General features: G+C 41.1%; 1 protein-coding gene across 7 annotated transcripts in view; it reads right to left on the bottom strand.

Annotated features, from left to right (window-relative positions):
• Positions 1-2,296: 2,296 nt before the first annotated feature.
• Positions 2,297-21,002, bottom strand: part of LOC139536232 (vitamin D3 receptor B-like) — a 105,841-nt gene continuing 87,135 nt past the window's right edge. For 6 of the 7 annotated variants that reach the window (XM_071336564.1, XM_071336565.1, XM_071336568.1 and 3 more), the window contains 4 exons: positions 19,761-19,912; positions 16,886-17,002; positions 15,740-15,984; positions 2,297-4,180 (listed from right to left, as the gene is read on the bottom strand). In XM_071336564.1, coding sequence (XP_071192665.1) covers positions 4,157-4,180; positions 15,740-15,984; positions 16,886-17,002; positions 19,761-19,912 — 538 coding nt within the window. In that variant the 3' untranslated portion in view covers positions 2,297-4,156. Of the gene's footprint in view, positions 4,181-15,730; positions 15,985-16,885; positions 17,003-19,760; positions 19,913-21,002 lie in introns of those variants that run through there. The other variant, XM_071336563.1, reaches the window with a different exon arrangement.

Raw genomic sequence — 21,002 nt, 5'->3', positions numbered from 1 at the left:
CAATACTTTTGGTCCCCTAAAATGGGTGGATTGTGTAAAGAAATTGCTGTTCACCCGATATGGAAAATACCCTAAAATTAAAGCTGACAGTCTGCACCTTAACCTCATATAATTTAAAATCCAAAGTGCTGGAGTACAGAGCCAAACAACAAAAAATGTGTCACTGTTCCAATACTTTTGGAGCTCACTATAGCTGCCCATCTAAGCCAAATTGAAGGTGCACAATGTTCTAATATGCTCAGATGAGATTCTGCATGGTTGAAATACATATTCTAGTCGTTCTCTTTTTAGAATTGTGTACATTGTATTTTAAAACGTTTTTATTTTTTACATTCTCTTACACAAGTGTGTGGGGTCTATATTTGATCTGACTTGTAGAAACCTTCACACCTGTGACTGATACTGATAGGCCTATATAGCTCATACTGTCTGTAGGCCTATAGGTGTAGGCCTAGATAGCTCATACTGTCTGTAGACCTATAGGTGTAGGCCTAGATAGCTCGTACTGTCTGTAGGCCTATAGGTGTAGGCCTAGATAGCTCGTACTGTCTGTAGGCCTAGATAGCTCGTACTGTCTGTAGGCATAGATAGCTCATACTGTCTGTAGGCCTATAGGTGTAGGCCTAGATAGCTCATACTGTCTGTAGGCCTAGATAGCTCGTACTGTCTGTAGGCCTATGCTCAGAAACACACTGTACAAAAGCCCAGTGGGTATGAATGCTTCGCTAGGAAAATACAGTTTTAAGATAATGCCTCGCCTAGAAGATGGTCGCCTCATCCAACCCTTATAGAGGTATAACGGTTCACCCTCCACCAAACCGCACATACTCGGCCTTATCAGTGCACAAACAAGTGCCACCCCTTTATTAAAACACTGACAATTAACCGACACAACGCTGACTGGATGCTCGGATAAACTTGTATTTTTCCTCCTGCTGTATATGCAACCGCTCTCTCCATTCCTAGAGAAAGGTGGATGTTGTGTGTATGAAGGGAGGGCCAGTGACCTGAAATCTCTTCTCAACGTACTTGGAACATACTCGCTGAAATCACACAGCAGTATGCAAGGCCAAACTGAAAACCCAGAAGGGGCCTTATGCAGACTGAATGGAAGCACCTTAGAATCAGAACAGCCCTGGAATTTGTATAATGCTTTTAAAGGGGAGCCATCCAGTGTGTTTTAGTTTAACCACCAAATTATAGCTAAGTGGGCACATTATTAACACAGTATACACACCTATTCCTCTGTTGAACTCAAAGCTGAAAAAGGGTCATGGATTTATTAAAAAGTTAAACAGTTAACAGTAGGACTGCCCTCTGCTGGACAATAGATGAAATGATACAGAGTGCAGACGGCGATAGATACAGTGAAAACACCTCAGCAATTGAAGTAGTTTTGAACACAGAAATGTTTGCAAGTGACATTAACTCTCACCAAAGCTTTAAAGGGCCAATCTGCAGTTGAAACAATAACAAAGTGCCACCCAACCTCTTTTTTGGTAAAAAGCTGAGGGATGGGCCTGGATAAATGTAACCACTCTCAAATTCATTGGCAGAGCTGTGGATGTCAGGACTGACCATCCATGATATACAAATTATAGTTGAGCCATGTTTTGAGGCTATACAGTGTTGGTTTGCATTTACTTTGTTTTCAAAGATTGGAGTAAGCTTATATTTTGGGTTTTGACTGGGCACGACAGTTGAACTAAGCGTATGAGGAATTTATAAGTAATATTCTTCAATAATCAATGGGTATATATAACTAATTTAGAAGTCCAAAAATGGATGTAGCAATTTAAAAAAGTCAGATGTATTATTTAAGTATTCAGATAAGTAGTCTGTACAGTAATTATGCCACCTTGCAGTCTTCCTTCAGACTTCCCCATTAATCTTTGCTAAATCAAACACACATTTAATCTATTCCAATAATACTTTACAATATGGTTCTCAACTGAAATGTGTATGTAGACTACTAAATAGGAGTTCCCCACATTGGTGTGATATCACTAAAACACTGGATAAAGTTGCCACCACAATAGTTTGGTACACTGCTTGTATAGTATTTCACCACATGAGATCTGTTTCATACTATTTTATAGAACTTCTTTGTGTTTGACAAATCATGTTTCGATACCATCCATTCAGTTGATAGTTATTTCTGTTTCTACTGTAATTGTATTTAGTTGTACTGACCAGACTATTCACTCATGTAGCACTGTCCAAGTGTTGAAACAATTAAACATGGCTCTTTAATTTATATTAAATCCATCAAAAATACAGTAAACATCAAACACACAACACTACACAGTTGTTTATTATTTGATTTACAAAACACCTGACAAAAATAACATTACAAACACCCATTTATAATGTCTGTTGTAATAGAAAGAAAAAAACATTTGAAATGAAAACAAAAATATACATTGCAAGAAATTAGATGAATTACTTTGATAATTGCAGCCATATAATGCTGAAATGGACAGGCATTCATGTAGAGCATATTCATCCAAATGTATGCACTGTGTTACAAACAATGTCTTAAGTGCTTCTGTTGTTTCTGGCTTTCCATGTGAAGTGGTGCAGTGTGTTAAAAACAGAATTATTCATTTAACAATCTAACATTTTAGCTTAACAATTCTTCTTAAACTAGATTTTCTTGCCCACAAAGATCGGTAAAGTAGAATCGCAGTTAGCTGCTAGAATAATAGGTAAAGAAGTACTATTGACCAATCTTTGAAATTAGCTGTCTCGAGAATCAAGAACAAATTTGAGTTGTTTTACGATACTTGGAAAAGATACTTGGAAAAGCTAGTTTGCTAACTTTCTAATTCTGCTTTGCGAAACACTCTCCAGTCGTTAGAAGGTTCATAGGCACTCAACTCAGGCTCCGAGGGACCACAGTGTCTGCTGGCTGTCAATATCTATAGCTAATACAAAGCTAGCTAATCTGAACTCCTTTCACTCCCTGCCTTGTACTCCAAAGTGTAGCGTGAGGAGTACATGGGAGCCAATTCCCCCATTTTCATTGTGAAAAAGGAATTATTTGTGCATGCAGGTCACTTTAAGGTACTCTTATTTGCATTAGTTTATATCGATTTGATGTCTAGCGAGGTCTACATACCTCCAATAGCTAGCACGACAACTGATTATCAATCTGCCTGCTTTTGCTGGACACTTTTTTTTTTTAAGTTCCGTTTGAATACAAACTGTCAAAATCGAGACAGTTAGTTGGAAAAATGGTAGGAAGCATTGTCAAAAAGTATTCAAAAACCGTATTCAAAGATATTAGTAGCAGTTACTCAACATCTTGAATCGGTACTTACTGAGCAATGTCAACCAAATGGTGCACATCCAGTTCACCAGAGGGAGTATGCTCAAAGACTTAGAATATCTGGTAAAAAAAAATAAGAAAAGTGCCTTCATGTTGGAAAGTGGAGTAGCTGGTGATTAATATTACACAATACTTGCCGCCTCAATGATAGATTAAAGTGGTTCAATCAAAGGCAATAAATGGACATCAACCTCCTCAAGTCTACATTGTTCAAATAGGAAGTTGCCCATGTGTGCTTTTCTAGAACCAGCTTCCTATAGCTTTATACCAACCTAAACTACTTGGCTTTAAAAAACTACATAACATGACAGACACTGTGGCCTCACGTCCTGGTTAGCATATATCTGCTGGGCGATACCCAACCGTGCCAATTTTAGTAAGAATAACACACTGATCAATCTGTGATGCTCTTGATAAAAGCAGCATTAAATGGATACTGATCTTTGTCCTGTCAGAACTTCTGCCCTTTCCTGAAAATAAGAAGATCTATAGAGAAGAGTTTACTCTAAAAAGGTGGGTTGGGGGATATGAGAGTGGAGAAAACTTAGTAGCTGATAGAGGAAAAGAAGAGAGATGGATAGGGGACAGAGTGAGAAACATCTAGTAAGGGCAAAGACCATGCCAACTGTACCAAGAAGAGCAGACACACCAACTCTCCGACCGAAACCATACGACTCATGACCCCTCTATACAGAGGTCGCAATTAAGTCTCTCGCTGCGTTTCATTCCAGGAAGTTGCTCCCTCCCTTCTGTCCTTGTTCACTGTAAGCTGAATATGGCGGAAACCAGGTGGAGGTATTCCTTACATACAACTACCCAGTTGTATCAGATGGGCGAAACGCGAGTGAACTAAGAGAAAAAGGGAGGAAACCACGTATTAGAATGAAACACAACCCCGGTCGACCAGAACCCAGCCTGGACCCCCATTGGTCAGAATGCAGGCACAATTAAAACACAACCTCTGGTGGGTGTTTGTTCGTTACTTTAAAAAAAGGCAATGTTTTTAGTAAAAAAATATTGTACAAAAAAAAATACCAATGACTTCATTAGCTGTATAGTCTCCCAGTCTGCATGATGAGACATCTTTGAGGTAATCATTGATTCATTAGACAGCAATAAATACCAACACATATTACAAAAGTAAAAACAGAGGACACTCCTTTAATGCTAAAGCATATAATCTGTAGCTAAAAGAGGTAGATAATTGTTGTGTACATCCATTGTGGACACTCCTTTTAATGTTTGAAGAAAAAAAACCTACACGTGAATATCAACGGTACTGTACAGTATATCGATCCCTTTCACATTCTGAAAATGTATTGAAAGGCAAATCTCACTCGATCAAAACAATTCATTTCTCAAACTGGATTTGTAATTGCTTTGTACAACCTTTATTAAAGAACACACTCTAAAACAAAAAATTGGACCGTTATGCTAGCTGATGGTAGAGCACCACACCCTGTATTCTAGGTATTCGCCCCGTTTGATATAGATGAATAAACAAGTAAGGAAAAGACATAGCCAACTGTAAAAATTCAAAATGATCCAAGTTCTAGTTGAATTTCATTTCATTAAATGGTTCCTATGTTCCAGTTTGGAGTTCGATCAAAATGTCACAAAATTGTAGACGTTCTAAACCGATGAATGAAAAGAAAAAATGCTTCACCAAGACTAATGACATAAAATGGATTAAATAAAATTCTGATTTTGCTTTCGTTCTTCAACTCATAATTAATGCTATTGAACAGCTTTTGAAATGTCTGGAGTTCAAATCAACTGACTGTAATTCATGAAGCCAAATTAGGCCTTTTCTTCATAAAGCGTTTAGGAAAATCCACTACATTTGACTGAAAATTGAGCAGCTATAACTGTGCAAAACCAGACCTGAGAGAGAGAGACCTCTCCTTACCCTGTACTTCTCTAAGGGGAGATTTGTGATAACATCCTGGCCTGTGACACTTACATGATAACCAAGTCTTATACATACAGTGCCTTAGGGAAAGTATTTAGACCCCTTGACTTTGTATACATTTTGTTACATTACAGCCTTATTCTAAAATTCATTAAATAAAATCCTCAGCAATCTACACACAACAAACCATAATGACAAAGTGAAAACAGGTTTTTAAAAATGTGTGCAAATGTATTAAAAATAACAAAACAGACATACCTTATTCACATAAATATTCAGACCCTTTGTTATAAGGAACGAAATTGAGCTCAGGTGCATCCTGTTCCCATTGATCATACTTGAGATGTTTCTACAACTTGTTTGGAGTCCACATGTGGTAAATTCAATTGATTGGACATGATTTGGACAGGCACATACCCGTCTATATAAGGTCCCACAGTTGACAGTGCATGTAAGAGCAAAAACCAAGCTGTGAGGTCAAAGGAATTGTCCGTAGAGCTCCGAGACAGGATTGTGTTGAGGCACAGATCTGGAGAAGGGTACCAAAAAATGTCTGCAGCATTGAAGGTCCAAGAACACAGTGGCCTCCAACATTCTTAAATGGAAGAAGTTTGGAACCACAAAGACTCTTCTTAGAGCTGGCCGCCCGGCTAAACTGAGCAATCGGGGGAGAAGGGCCTTGGTCAGGGAGGTGACCAAGAACCCGATGGTCACTCTGACAGAGCTCTAGAGTTCCTCTGTGGAGATGGGACAACTATCTCTGCAGCACTCCACCAATCAGGCCTTTATGGTAGAGTGGCCAGACGGAAGCCACTCCTCAGTAAAAGGCACATGACAGCATGCTTGGAGTTTAGCAAAAGTCACCTAAAGACTCTCAGACCATGAGAAACAAGTTTCTCTGGTCTGATGAAACCAAGATTGAACTCTTTGGCCTGAATGCCAAGCGTGACGTCTGAAAGAAACCTGGCAACATCCCTACGGTGACGCATGGGTGTGGCAGCATTATGCTCTGGGGATGTTTTTCAGCGGCAGAGACTGAGAGACAAGTCAGGATCGAGGCAAAGATGAATGGAGCAAATTACAGAGAGATCCTTGATGAAAACCTGCTCCAGAGCATTCAGAACCTCAGACTGGGGCAAAGGTTCACCTTCCAACAGGACAACGAACCTAAGCACACAGCCAAGACAACGCAGGAGTGGCTTTGGGACAAGTCTCTGAATGTCCTTGAGTGGCCCAGCCAGAGCCCAGACTTGAACCCGATCGAACATCTCTGGAAAAACCTGAAAACAACGCTCCCCATCTAACCTGACAGAGCTTGAGAGGATCTGCAGAGAAGAATGGGAGAAACTTCCCAAATACATGTGTGCCAAGTTTGTAGCGTTATACCCAAGAAGACACAAGACTGTAATCGCTGCCAAAGGTGCTCCAACAAGGTAATGAGTAAAGGGTCTGAATACTTATGTAAATGTTATATTTCAGTGATTTATTTTTAAGAAATTTGTTAACATTTCTAAAAACCTGTTTTTGCTTTGTCATTATGGGGTATTGTGTGTAAATTGATGAGGGGAAAGAACGATTTAATCCATTCTGTGGTAAATGGTACGTGTGTATATAGATTGTGTATAGGCTTGTCTCCCACATGAATCTTCTCTGTGTCAGACTGGGTTCCAATGCCTTCTGTTTCTTTTTTTCTGTATTCATTGATCTGCACACATTATGTATGCATGTATGCAGGCATGTGTGTGTGTGTGTGTACAGTAGAAGTCAGAAGTTTACATACACTTAGGTTGGAGTCATTAAAACTCGTTTTTCAACCACTCCACAAATTTCTTGTTAACAAACTATAGTTTTGGCAAGTAGGTTAGGACATCTACTTAGCGCATGATACAAGTAATTATTCCAACAATTGTTTACAGACAGATTAATTCACTGTATCACAATTCCAGTGGGTCAGACATTTACATACACTAAGTTGACTGTGCCTTTAAACAGCTTGTAAAATTATGTCATGGCTGTAGAAGCTTCTGATAGGCTAATTGACATCATTTGAGTCAATTGGAGGTGTACCTGTGGATGTATTTCAAGGCCTACCTTCAAACTCAGTGCTTATTTCCTTGACATCGGAAAATCAAAAGAAATCAGACAAGACCTCAGAAAAACAAATGTAGACCTCCACAAGTCTGGTTTGTCCTTAGGAGCAATTTCCAAACGCCTGAAGGTACCATGTTCATCTGTACAAACAATAGTATGCAAGTACAAACACCATGGGACCACGCAGCCGTCATACCGCTCAGGAAGGAGATGCGTTCTGTCTCCTAGAGATGAACGTACTTTGGTGCAAAAAGTGCAAATCAATCCAAGAACAACAGCAAAGGACCTTGTGGAGATGCTGGAGGAAACAGGTACAAAAGTATCTATATCCACAGTAAAACAAGTCCTATATCGACATAACCTGAAAGGCCGCTCAGCAAGGAAGCCACTGCTCCAAAACCGCCATAAAAAAGCCAGACTACGGTTTGCAACTGCACATGGGGACGAAGATCGTACTTTTTGGAGAAATGTCCTCTGGTTTGATGAAACAAAAATAGAACTTGTTTGGCAATAATGACCATCTTTATGTTTGGAGGAAAAAGTGGGATGCTTGCAAGCCAAAGAACACCATCCCAACCGTGAAGCACAGGGGTGGCAGCATCATGTTGTGGGGGTGCTTTGCTGCAGGAGGGACTGGTGCACTTCAAAATAGATGGCATCATGAGGCAGGAAAATTATGTGGATATATTGAAGCAACATCTCAAGACATCAGTCAGGAAGTTAAATCTTGGTTGAAAATGGGTCTTCCAAATGGACAATGATCCCAAGCATACTTCCAAAGTTGTGGCAAAATGGCTTAAGGACAAAAAAGGCAAGCTATTGGAGTGGCCATCACAAAGCCCTGACCTCAATCCTATAGAACATTTGTGGGCAGAACTTAAAAAGCGTGTGCGAGCAAGGAGGCCTACAAACCTGACTCCGTTACACCAGCTCTGTCAGGAGGGATGGGCCAAAATTCACCCAACTTGGAAGCTTGTGGAAGGCTACCCAAAACGTTTGACCCAAGTTAAACAATTTAAAGGCAATGCTACCAAATACTAGTTGAGTGTATGTATGTAAACTTCTGACCCACTGGGAATGTGATGAAAGAAATAAAAGCTGAAATAAATTATTCTCTCTACTATTATTCTGACATTTCACATTCTTAAAATAAAGTGGTGATCCTAACTGATCTAAGACAGGGAAAAACTAAGTTTAAATGTATTTGGCTAAGGTGTATGTAAACTTCCGACTTCAACTGTATGTATATTATTTTACTGCTCTAGGGATATAATTATTGTTTGGACAACCATATTTACTATTATGTATTGATTTTTACCTTACATTTTTTCATTCTTTATGCGATGCACAATGCAGAGAACACCGGAAGAAGAATTATAATTAATTACGTTAGTGAATGATCGTAATGTTTGTTTATGTGTCAATTAATCTCATGGGTTACCAATAGGTGATTTTACACGAAAAAATTGTTTTCATTCATTAATTTAGAATAAGGCTGTAAGCTAACAAAATGTGTAAAAAGGCAAGGGATCTGAATACTTTCCGAAGGCACTGTACATAATGAAAATCAATACTGTATATTTATATCTCATCAAATGAAAACAATCAACTCTGTATCTACACAAAGAGCTATGCATGAAGAAATCAAAAACCAAAACCGCCCAAAATTCACAAGGCAACTTACATCCGTGACCTCAAAACAACACCATAACCTTCACCTAGCCGACTTGAACACGAGTGGTACTGAGTAGAAATAATCATGTAGCCTATCATCACCTTCATAAAACACATCCTGGGAGAGAGAGTATCTCTTCCAGGAACTTGTCAATCATTCGTAAGAACTAAAAACAATTCCACCAATCATCAGGTGCCTATGTAAGTGAATCCCTCACACTAGATATTAAGTGTGATTTGCAGAACAATATGATTTTATACAACTTATATAGCCTATTTTTCTGCAGTCAGCCAATGGAAAATGTGTTATGTTGGCTAGGGGTGAGTGTGATTGAGTGGGCTGTGGTCCATTTGTTGGCAGTACTATCTGATGTCTTAGGGGGGGTAGGTACTCCGCTTACCGACAACGCCTTGATGGTGATTTTTTAAAGCAATGACAAGGTTTACTGCTAAGAACACAATGTTCTGATAAAGTTCCTTCAACATTAGCAAGACCCATAGTCCGTCGTTCTCCCCCACTATCTGCAAGAAGACTGCATAATAGTGCTCTCTGTAGCCTATAGTGATGAAGCAGCACAACTAAATGCCCCGGTAGTTTCTGTTTAGCCAATCACAAGGTTAGTTGAAGCAGAAGTAGCACTCGGCAACGAGCCTTGGCCAATTGCGTACAGGGACTGAAGAACAGAATGTACAAGAGACCGCAGTCTCACACAATCATTTCCACATTAGCGGGGAAAAAGCTAATTCTGAAGATCAGCATCTAAGGTCAACTTCACCCTACATCTATCTATCTCGCTATAGCCTCTTAGGGTCAGTTTCCTGGACACAGATTAGGCTCGATTTAATCCGCACCACTGAAGATCCGCGCTGTAGCCCGATAGCCTGAATTTAAAGGCAATGTTCCCGTGTTTGCGGAGACTGCTTTCACGGTAAATGCTGCAAATAGACCGCTCAATCGGAAATTATCTTTACATTTCAGTCACACAATAACACGGATCTTCCGCAATCCAGATTGAATCTAGCCCCTAGGTTTGACAAAAATGTATTGACTATCTCCATTTTCCGACTAGGTTTAACAATCTGTGTCCAGAAAAGCGGTCCTCAGTTTCTATTCACTTGCTTTACAATATGATATACACAGGGTTGGGAAGTAACGGATTACATGTATAGGATTACCAAAAAAATTGTAACTGTAATCCGTTACCAGCTAAAATATTGTAATCAGATTACAGATACTTTTGAAAAACTAGATGATTACTTCAAGGATTACTTTTACATTCAGAAAGATCTTCTCTGTTCTCTCAATGACATTCAAATCAGCTTAGAAAAAAGGCCCAAGTTTAAGTTCGTTCCACCTGAGGGAGTCTGACCACAAGTCAGAGACCACAATGATGACACAATAAATGTGTGTTTGATCAATCGCAGGAAAAGAGCAGGAAAAGAGCAGGAATAGGCTTTTGTAGGCTACAGTACAGTCCAAGGTATGTATTCCAATGGTGCGACTGCTGTCGGCATCCAAAGATTATCCAAATTGAATAAATGCTTGGAGGTAAGGATGACAGCAGTGGTGTAGTCTACGTCAATAAGGATGTCACTTATTATTGATATCTACATAGTGTATTGATGTGAATCACACTGTTGCTCTCTCATTTAGCTATTTGCACCTTACGGATGGCTGTTCATTAATCTAAATAAATCGAAACGTGTATTTGAACTCAATAATGGTTGAATTCAAGAAATGTATGTTGCCTATCAATCATTGTTTTTGAAACCAGTGAAAAACGCACTCTTGCAAAAGATGCATAGTGCGGATCCCAGCCTATGGAATAAAAGTGGGGCTTTTATTGCTCAATCTAATTCATGCAGATAACATTTTTTTCCATAGGCCTAATGGACACATGCTCAAACGTGCACACTTTTGATAGACTTAAAGGGCCAATCTAATTGCTACATCCATTTTTTGATTTATTATATATATATATATAGTATATATATCCATTGATTCTTGAAGAATATAATTTATAAATGTCTCATGAGCTTAGTTCAATGTAAACAAACACTGTGTAGCCTCATGACATTGTTTAAACAATACATTTGATATCATGGATGGTCAGTCCTTGCATCCATAGCTCCGTCTATTAATCTGAGAGTGGTTACATTTCTCCAGGCACATCCCTCAGCTTTTTACCAAAACAGAGGCGGGGTGCCTGTTTTGTTATTGTTCCATCTGTGGATTTGCCCTTTAAACAACTGCATATTATCAAGATATCAAAGTGTCACCAACAAAAAGGTAAACAATAGGTCTATAGCAAATGCAGCATATGGCATTCATTTTTCACATGTAAATAGCACTTTTCAGTAGTGCTCAAAGCATGCCATTCCATGAGTGCAGCATTTATTTTTCAACTCAAATCAATGAGCCCAATCAGTCCTCCATGACCACAAAATTATAAACAACAGAGGAGGGCTGGGTAATAAGTCTTTAGCTTTGGGGTCATGCTCAGGTAAAACAATATGGCTAATCTATACTTCCATATTTTCAAGTCCTATTCTTGACGATCAAAGGGGTATAACATTTTTTGGAATGACTGGAATTCTGACAGACTTTTTAGTTTTTAATGTAAAGATATAATTTAATCGTATTATTATATGTAGTAGAAAGCGATGGGTTAGTAGAAGCCTATATAACCAACCCATAAATTAATATTTAACATATATATATGGTCAGCTATGTAAACTTTAACATTGATTTATCCAGCAATAGGTGGCATTCAAAGGAATGTAATCAGATTAGATTACTGAGTTTGGGTAATCCAAAAGTGACGTTACTGATTACAATTTTGGACAGGTAACTAGTAACTAACGGATTAGGATTACATTTAGAAAGTAACCCGTTTAGAACACTGGAACGGGTGATAGGACATTCATTGTGGTCAACAGGTGCCCCCTAAAGACTATTGTGTCCATGACGGCCTTTAAGTACTCTGTAGAGTAGTTAATGATTAATAATGATGGACTGGATTTAAGCGCAGCCAACATGTTGCACCCACTTCAGTGTTCTTACCACACAAGGCTCTTGTATGGACAAGGGAATGAGATGATTGAAAGCATAGGAGTCGGTTCTACTCTATACATGTACAATAGAATATCTGAGCCATACAAATACACATTCTAAATATTTAACTGTGCATCTCCAGCCCCATGTAATCAATACGAGGGACATTTCTTTAAACTAGCTTTGTTTGTTTTTCTCTCCCTCCATATGGCTTATATTAGAGAGCAGTACTGTATATTTAGCTTGTAGAACATCCTCATTCTCCCAAATAATTAACCAAAGACGTCAAATGTCCATCAACGACACAACCTTAGTCAATACGTTAATTAATTTGATTTAGAGATTAGGCCACTAGGCATTGCCAAACACTCACTCATCCCCACCTAAACATATATAGATCCATATTTATATACTTAACAAAAATATAAAAACAACATGTAGTTGTGTGTTGGTCTCATGTTTTATGAGTAAAATAAATAATCCCAGAAATGTTCCATATGCAGAAAAAGCTTGTGCACAAATTTGTTTACATCCCTGTTAGTGAGCATTTCTCCCTTGCCAAGATAATCCATCCACCTGACCGGTGTGGCATACGAAGAAGCTAATTAAACAGCATGATGAGGAGTATTTATGTCTGTAATAAAGCCATTTTGTGGGGAAAAGCTCTGATTGGCTGGGCCTGGCTCCCTAGTGTGTGGGCTTGTCTTCCAAGTGGGCGGGCCTATGCCCTCCCAGGCCCACCCATGGCTGCACCCATGCCTAGTCATGTGAAATCCATAGATTAGGGCCTAATTTATTTATTTAAATTGACTGATTTCTTTGTACATAACTCAGTAAAATCTTTGAAATTGTTGCATGTTGCATGCGTTTATATTTTAGTTCAGTGTATATATAGAAAGTTGAGAAAGCATAGTGTTTCAGAGAGAGAAAGTGAAAATAAGTCGTAAAACACGGTCATCAATATCATGTTGTTTGCATATATAATCCAAGAATTTCCTTACTAAAAGTTAGTAGTAGTAATATCTACACTCACCGGCTAATTTATTAGGTACACCACCTAGTTCCCACAGACAGTGGTCACATGGCCGTGGCTTGCTATATAAAGCTGGCAGACAGGAATCGAGGCATTCAGTTACTGTTCCATTGAATGTTAAAATGGGCAAAACGAGTGACCTAAGCGACTTTGAGCGTGGTATGATCGTCGGAGCTAGGCACGCCGGATCCAGTATCTCAGAAATGGCCACCCTCCTGGGCTTTTCATGCATGACAGTGTCTAGGCTTTACAGAGAATGGTGTGACAAACATAAAACATCCAGTCATCAGCAGTCCCGTTGGCAAAAACAACTGTCGAAAGAGAGGTCGAAAGAGAATGGCAAGAATCATACAAGCTAACAGGCGGGCCACAAACAGACAAATAACAGTGGTGTGCAGAACGGCATCTCGGAAAGCACAACTCGTCAATTCTTGTCACAGATGGGCTATTGCAGCAGTCGACCACACCGGGTTCCACTCATATCAGCTAAGAACAAGAAGCAGCTCCAGTGGGAACGCGGTCACCAACACTGGACAATTGAAGAGTGGAAAAAGATCGCTAGGAACATGACAGCGAGTTGGCCTGCACAGTCCCCAGACCTCAACCCAATAGAGCATCTTTGGAACGGGCTGCTCCCACTAATCTACAGCAACTGCGTGATGCCATCGCGTCAGCATGGACCAACATCCTTGTGGAACGTTTCCGACAACTTGTAGAATGCCCCAAAGAAATCAAACTGTTCTGGAGGCAAAGAGGGGTCCGACCCAGTACTAGATGGGTGTACCTAATAAACTGTGTATGTAGCCCTATGTACAGCTGCGGTTATTGTATCGATACATAGTATGCAGCCACCGGAGAGCTGCGCAGCATACAACATCAAACCGGAGGACTCTATGTCAAAAAACAAAACAGAAAACAGTCCATCCGAGTCCTCAAGACATTCTTTTCAAATAATTACACATCCCAGTCGGAAATAAAAGGAGTGAAATCTGTGGAGAGATTAAGAACAAGCAGCTTTGAAACACTCCACTTACTAAAAACTGTAGTCTACATATGAGGGAAAAAATGAACAATTCATGTAATTGTTTTAAGATGCTGTCCAGATTACTCGCAGGGTTTGTGGCTGTAATACAAAAAGACGTGGACAGTAGAGTAACCGGCCTAACTATGCATTTCCAATCACATTTTGGCATTGTAGCCCTTTGAAAACGGTGATGAAACTTAAACATAGACATACTTTAATAGATACACTTGAGTACAGGTGGTCTAGTAGTGTTTGGGATACATAGAATTTGCAGCTACATTTATTTGCAGCTATCATAATTCTTCCCCCACCCCTTCTCCAAGAAACAAAGAAACTAACCAACCAGAGCTCTGGCTTGGTTTGATTGACAGCTTGCTTTAGTGGCTAAACAACCACAACCCCCCACACACTACTCCACAACCAAACTACTTCCGGGTTACAGAAAATATTCTGTATGCTGTATAGTGTATACTTTTCCTTCATCAATTCCTAGATGATAGCACAAATGGTGAATAGTGTGCTCATGGAAGGCGTCACAAGGCGACACTCGTAGAAGACTGGAAGCTTTGAGAACATAGACAATGGGCGCGTTCGACATTGCAGCCGTCTTCAAATGAAGTCGTGACTGACTGATCTACAAATCACCTTGCGTCATAAATAAGTCAGTCAGTCACAATTTACCCATGTTCACTGTTTTGATGCTCTCGAACACGGCCAATACCTTTGGCAGAGGTGAAGGGCGCGTGTTTTGTGGCGTATACGTACACACACACTTGCCCTTGAGGAAAGCATTTGAGCAGAATAACAAGAGGATGAGAGAAACAAATGGAAATGCTTTACTGGCACTGTTCTTGCCCTAGTGACGTTCTAGCATCAAATAGCTATCCTGGATTGAAATGTTCTCATGCATTTTTAAGGTTCTATGCTGTGTATTTGTGAACAGAAAGGTATTTGTGAATAGAAAAACAAAATCAGAGGTAGCTCCAATGTAATGACTGACTGTATTAGTGAGTGAGTAGGCTTGTGTAACTGTGTGTAATCATACACTGCCATGCATAAAGCAGCACTTGCATGACACGCACAAAAAGCACACAATGCATTGTATATACCGGTATACAAGATGCAATACTGTTTTCAATATACTGTCCCTTCAATACGAAGGTAAGCGTACATGTCAAATATAAGCAGAATTTCCATGTATGTATGGTTCTGAAGTAAATTCTGCTGTTTGTATCATTCAATCGCCATCACTTTGCATGTTCCAGTCAACAGCTGGAACATGTACCCAGTCTCAGGTCGCTGCGTCTGACCTACCGAAGGTACACAGACACACACACACACACACAGGGCAGGGGAATTCCTAACACACACACTTCCATATCCCCCCCCTTGCACTCCCCTACCCACCGACCCCCCCCCCCCCCCCCCCAACCCACTCCCCGCACACCATCTCCCTCCCTCAATCTCTCCTCACAAACTAACACTCACACCATCCACGTCTAACCACGTTCCTATAGCTCCCACCTCATACCCTCCTCCCACCACTCCTATGACCTTTCGTCCACCTCTCCACCTCCATGAAAGGTCAAAGATCACCAAAATGTGTTAATTTAGGAGACCTCGCTGCCGAACACCTCCAGCACCAGTGGGGTGAGCTGCATGCTGTGCTCTGGCTGGAAGGACAGCGAGCGGTACTGCTTGGAGTGCTCCTCGTTGAGGCTGCGCAGGTCCGCCAGCTTCTGGATCATCCTAGCGTACACCAGGCGGCCGCCCGGGTGGTGCAGCCGGATGTAGGCCTGCAGCGTCTCCGACAGACGGTCCTGCAGTGCCTCGATACGCCCGTGGTCCTGCACGCCAGGACGGTCTGCAGGGAGGGAGACACAGATGTTAAAACTTTATTTCTCATCTCCAGCACCACAGTGTCTATTATGTGAATGGAGGGAGGACATAGGCGGTAAGAGGGACACTTCACCACTTTTGAACGTCATATTCATCATCTCCAGCACCATACCAGACAGTGTTTACATTTGAAGGAAGGGAGTAGACATGGCTGGTAAGACGTGACCAGACAGTGTTTACATTTGAAGGAAGGGAGTAGACATGGCTGGTAAGACGTGACAAGACAGTGTTTACATTTGAAGGAAGGGAGTAGACATGGCTGGTAAGACGTGACAAGACATTGTTTACATTTGAAGGAAGGGAGTACACATGGCTGGTATGACTTTAAAGCCCATGGCCATGAGAAAAAGTGTATGTTATCCTAACATATACCTAAAACTAAGCATGTGTGGTTTCATGACAAAATACATCAATTAGGCTAATATTATGTCATGTACAAAAAACAGGCATACCATACTTGAATGTAGATTTTAGCCAACGGTAAAATGGGAAATCTACATACACACAAATGATCAAAATCGATTCATACCATGTCATGTACAAACACAGGCACGCCATGCGTGTATATGCACACGTTATCATCAACCCCACTGACGAAAATAAAAATGTACAAGATACACACTCACACCACATACACATGTGTAAGCAGCCACTGAGACTGGAGTGTGTTGACTTCAGCACAGACACACAAAAACACTCACACATTTTAACAGTCCGCCACAAGAGAACTGATCCTCACAAAAAAAAGCAGACTCACATAAACAATTCAACACACACACACACACACACACACACACACACACACACACACACACACACACACACACACACACACACACACACACACACACACACACACAGTGTACCTGGGGAGAGGAGGCAGATGGCCATGAGTAGCACATGTTCCTCCTCGTGGAGGTTGAGTTTCTTAAGGCCCACCTGGAATTTAACCAGGGGCTCCAGCAGCTCCAGAGTGTGGCCCGCTACAGGAGGCAACCCATACATACACACACACACAAATACACGTTGATCAGATCAGATAGCAATCACAATATATCTTTATATACTTGCCTAAACCTAAGGATGTGTGGTTTCACGAGATAAGACATATATTCATATTATACCATGTACTGTACAGTGCCGTCGGAAAGAATTCAGAAGAATAACTTTTTCCTCATTTTGTTACGTTACAGTCTAATTCTAAAATTGATTAAATAAAAAAAAATACTCAGCATTTACACACGGGAAAAAGGTTTATAGAAATACCTTATTTACATAAGTATTCAGACCCTTTGCCATGAGACTCGAAATTGAGCTCAGGTGCATCCTGTTTCCATTGATCATCCTTGAGAAGTTTCTACAACTTGATTGGAGTCCATCTCTGGTAAATTCAATTGATTGGACATGATTTGGAAAGGCACACACCTGTCTATATAAGGTCCCACAGTTGACAGTGCATGTCAGAGTAAAAACCAAGCCATGAGGTCCAAGGAATTGTCAGTAGAGCTCCGAGACAGAAAAACATTTCTGCAGCATTGAAGATCCCTAAGAACACAGTGGCCTCCAACATTCTTAAATGGAAGAAGTTTGGAACCACCAAGACTCTTCCTAGAGCTGGCCGCCCGGCCAAACTGAGCAATTGGGGGAGAAGGGCCTTGGTCAGGGAGGTGACCAAGAACCCAATGGTCACTCTGACAGAGCTCTAGAGTTCCTCTGTGGAGATGGGAGAACCTTCCAGATGAAAAACCATCTCTGCAGCACTCCACCAATCAGGCTTTTATGGTAGAGTGGTCATACGGAAGCCACTCCTCAGTAAAAGGCTCAAGACAGCCCGCTTGGAATTTGCCAAAAGGCACCTCAGACCATGAGATACAAGATTCTCCGGCCTGAATGCCAAGTGTCACGTCTAGAGGAAACCTGGCACCATCCCTACTGTGAAGCATGGTGGTGGCAGCATCATGCTGTGGGGATGTTTTTCAGCGGCAGGGACTGGGAGACTAGTCAGGATCGAGGCAAAGATTAATGGAGCAAGGTACAGAGAGATCCTGCTCCAGAGTGCTCAGGACCTCAGACTGGGGCGAAGGTTCACCTTCCAACAGGACAACGAACATAAGCACACAGCCAAGACAAAGGAGGAGTGGCTTCGGGACAAGCCTCTGAATGTCCTTGAGTGGGCCAGCCAGAGCCCGGACTTGAACCCGATCGAACATCTCTGGAGAGACCTCAAAATAGCTGTGCATCAACGCTCCCCATCCAACCTGACAGAGCTTGAGAGGATCTTCAGAGAAGAATGGGAGAAACTCCCCAACTACAGGTGTCCAAACTTGTAGCGTCATACCCAAGAAGACTAGTCTGTAATCGCTGCCAAAGGTGCTTCAAGAAAGTACTGAGTAAAGGGTCTGAATACTTATGTAAATGTGATATTTGTGGGGGGGTTCATAAATTTGAACAAAAATTCTAAAAACCTCTTTTTGCTTTGTCATTATGGGGTATTGTGTGTAGATTGATGAGGGAAAAAACTATTTAATCCATTTTAGAATAAGGCTGTAACGTAACATGTGGAAAAAGTCAAGGGATCTGAATACTTTCCGAAGGCACTGTATATCATGTGTGTGATATATCATATGTCTATGTATACGAACAGTGATTGTTTTCAGCTAACAGTGATTGTTTTCAGCTAACAGTGATTGTTTTCAGCTAACAGTGATTGTTTTCAGCTAACAGTGATTGTTTTCAGCTAACAGTGATTGTTTTCAGCTAACAGTGATTGTTTTCAGCTAACAGTGATTATTTTAAGCTAACAGTGATTATTTTAAGCTAACAGTGACTATTTTAAGCTAACAGTGACTATTTTAAGCTAACAGTGACTATTTTAAGCTAAGAGTGATTATTTTCAGCTAACTGTGATTATTTTCAGCAAACAGTGATTGTCATCTCAGTAGGATCCAGGATCAGCTCTCTCATTCATTATGATTTAAACTGATCCTAAATCAGCACTCCTAGATAATGGCAGGTAGGCTAGTGGTTAAGAGATTGGGCCAGTAACCCTAATTGCTCCTGTAAGTCTCTAAATGACTGAAATGCGAATGTGAATATAACAAGGGCCCAGCTAATTAATCACTGTTGATATATGGTTTCCCTAACTAAGCATTTGTGTGGTTTCATGAGATGAGAAATGTATTAACAGTAAATCATACATGACATTCAAAACATTTTGGGAATATATCAACAATGGACTAACGAAACAAATACCAAAAGATAAAATAACAATAATTAATATTGATTTCACATAATCAACTAATCATCAAGCTTTGGTCATTTGAATCAGCTGTGTAGTGTTAGGGCAAAAAACAAAACTCGCACATCTTGGGGTCCCCAGGACCGAGATTGGGGAACGCTGCACTAGATGCTTTGTGAGAGAGTCTAGGTCAGGAGTGACATTCTTTGCTTGATCTGTAAAATTGCCCTGGGCTTGTTTGAAAAGCAGATGAAAGCCTTGGGGGTCTGTGGATGGGTCTGTGGATGGGTCTGTGGATGGGTCTGTGGATGGGTCTGTGGATGGGTCCGACTGGCTCTGCTGCTCAAGTGTCTTAGCGTTTTAGAGTACGTACTCCTAGTTGGAAAATGTGTATCTGTGTGTGTTGTGTGTACGCACCTGTATGTGTTTGTGTTATCCTTTTTCACTCACCTTCAACATTGATTGTTGGAAAGGGTGTGTGTGTTAGCCTGCCTCAGTCTTACCTTTAGTGACGTCGTTGACGCAGTACTTGAAGTCGGGCCCACCACAGCTCCAGGACATATCCTCCAGGTTGAAGGACTGGTTTGAGCGCAGCATGATCACCTCGATGGCGCTTGACTTGAGCAGGGCGATCTGGTCCTCAGCCGTCAGCTCCCTGGTAGGATTACAACCAGGGGTGTATTCATTAGTGTACACCATAGCAAAAAAAGCTAAACAAATGTTTCTCATTGGACAAGTTCAGATATTCAGATATTCCTGTTTCAGTCCGTTTCTTCTGTTAGGTACTTAATGAACGTGGCCCAGAAAGATGGCCTCTGTGAAAAGAAAGATATTCCGTTTGACAGTGGCCATAAACAGTGGGCTTACGGTCCGCTTATGGTCAGACAAAGGTTTAAAGGATTGTAGATTTTTAATTTAGGAGACTGTTCAGTTACTGTTTGATTGAACGTTAGAATGGGCAAAACTAGTGACCTAAGCAACTTTGAGTGTGGTATGATCGCAGGTGCCAAGCGCCCCCGTTCCAGTATCTCAGAAACGTCGAGCCTCCTGGGATTTTCACGCACAACGGTATCTAGGATTTACCGAGAATGTTGCGACAAATAAAAAACATCCAGTCAGCGGCAGTCCTGGGGGCGAAAACAGTTAGTTGATGAAAGAGGTCGAAGGAGAATGGCACGAATCGTGCAAGCTAACAGGTGGGCTACAAACAGACAAATACAGGAGCAGTACAAGAATGGTGTACAGAATTGCATCTCGGAACACACAACTCGTCTGCCCTTGTCAGGGATGGGCTATTGCAGCAGACAACCACACCCGCTTCAACTCCTATCAGCTAAAAACAAGAAGAAGTGGCTCCAGTGGGCACATTGAGGAGTGGAAACACATTGCCTAGTCCGACGAATCCCGGTACCTGTTGCGTCATGCTGATCGCAGAGTCAGGATTTGGAGCAAGCAGCATGAGTCCATGACGCTATCCTGCCTGGTGTCAACAGTACAAGCTGGTGGTGGTGGAATGGTGTGGGGAGTGCGTTTCTGGCACAAGTTAGGTCCCTTGATCCCAAATGAGCAATGTTTGAATGCCACACCTTGTAGAATCCATGCCAGAAGAATTCAGGCTGTTCTGAAGGCAAAGGGGGGTCCGACCTGCTACTAGAGGGTTGTACCTTATAAACTGGATACTGAGTGCATGTCGATTGGTTTGAGCGCTTGTGTTGTGCAATCGAGATAAATAGTTGTCTGGGCTT

This window comes from Salvelinus alpinus, chromosome 12 (assembly GCF_045679555.1).
Source record: "Salvelinus alpinus chromosome 12, SLU_Salpinus.1, whole genome shotgun sequence".
Taxonomy (NCBI): domain Eukaryota; kingdom Metazoa; phylum Chordata; class Actinopteri; order Salmoniformes; family Salmonidae; genus Salvelinus; species Salvelinus alpinus.
The sequence above is the reverse complement of the archived record's forward strand: the minus strand, read 5'-3'. Positions and strand labels throughout refer to the sequence as shown.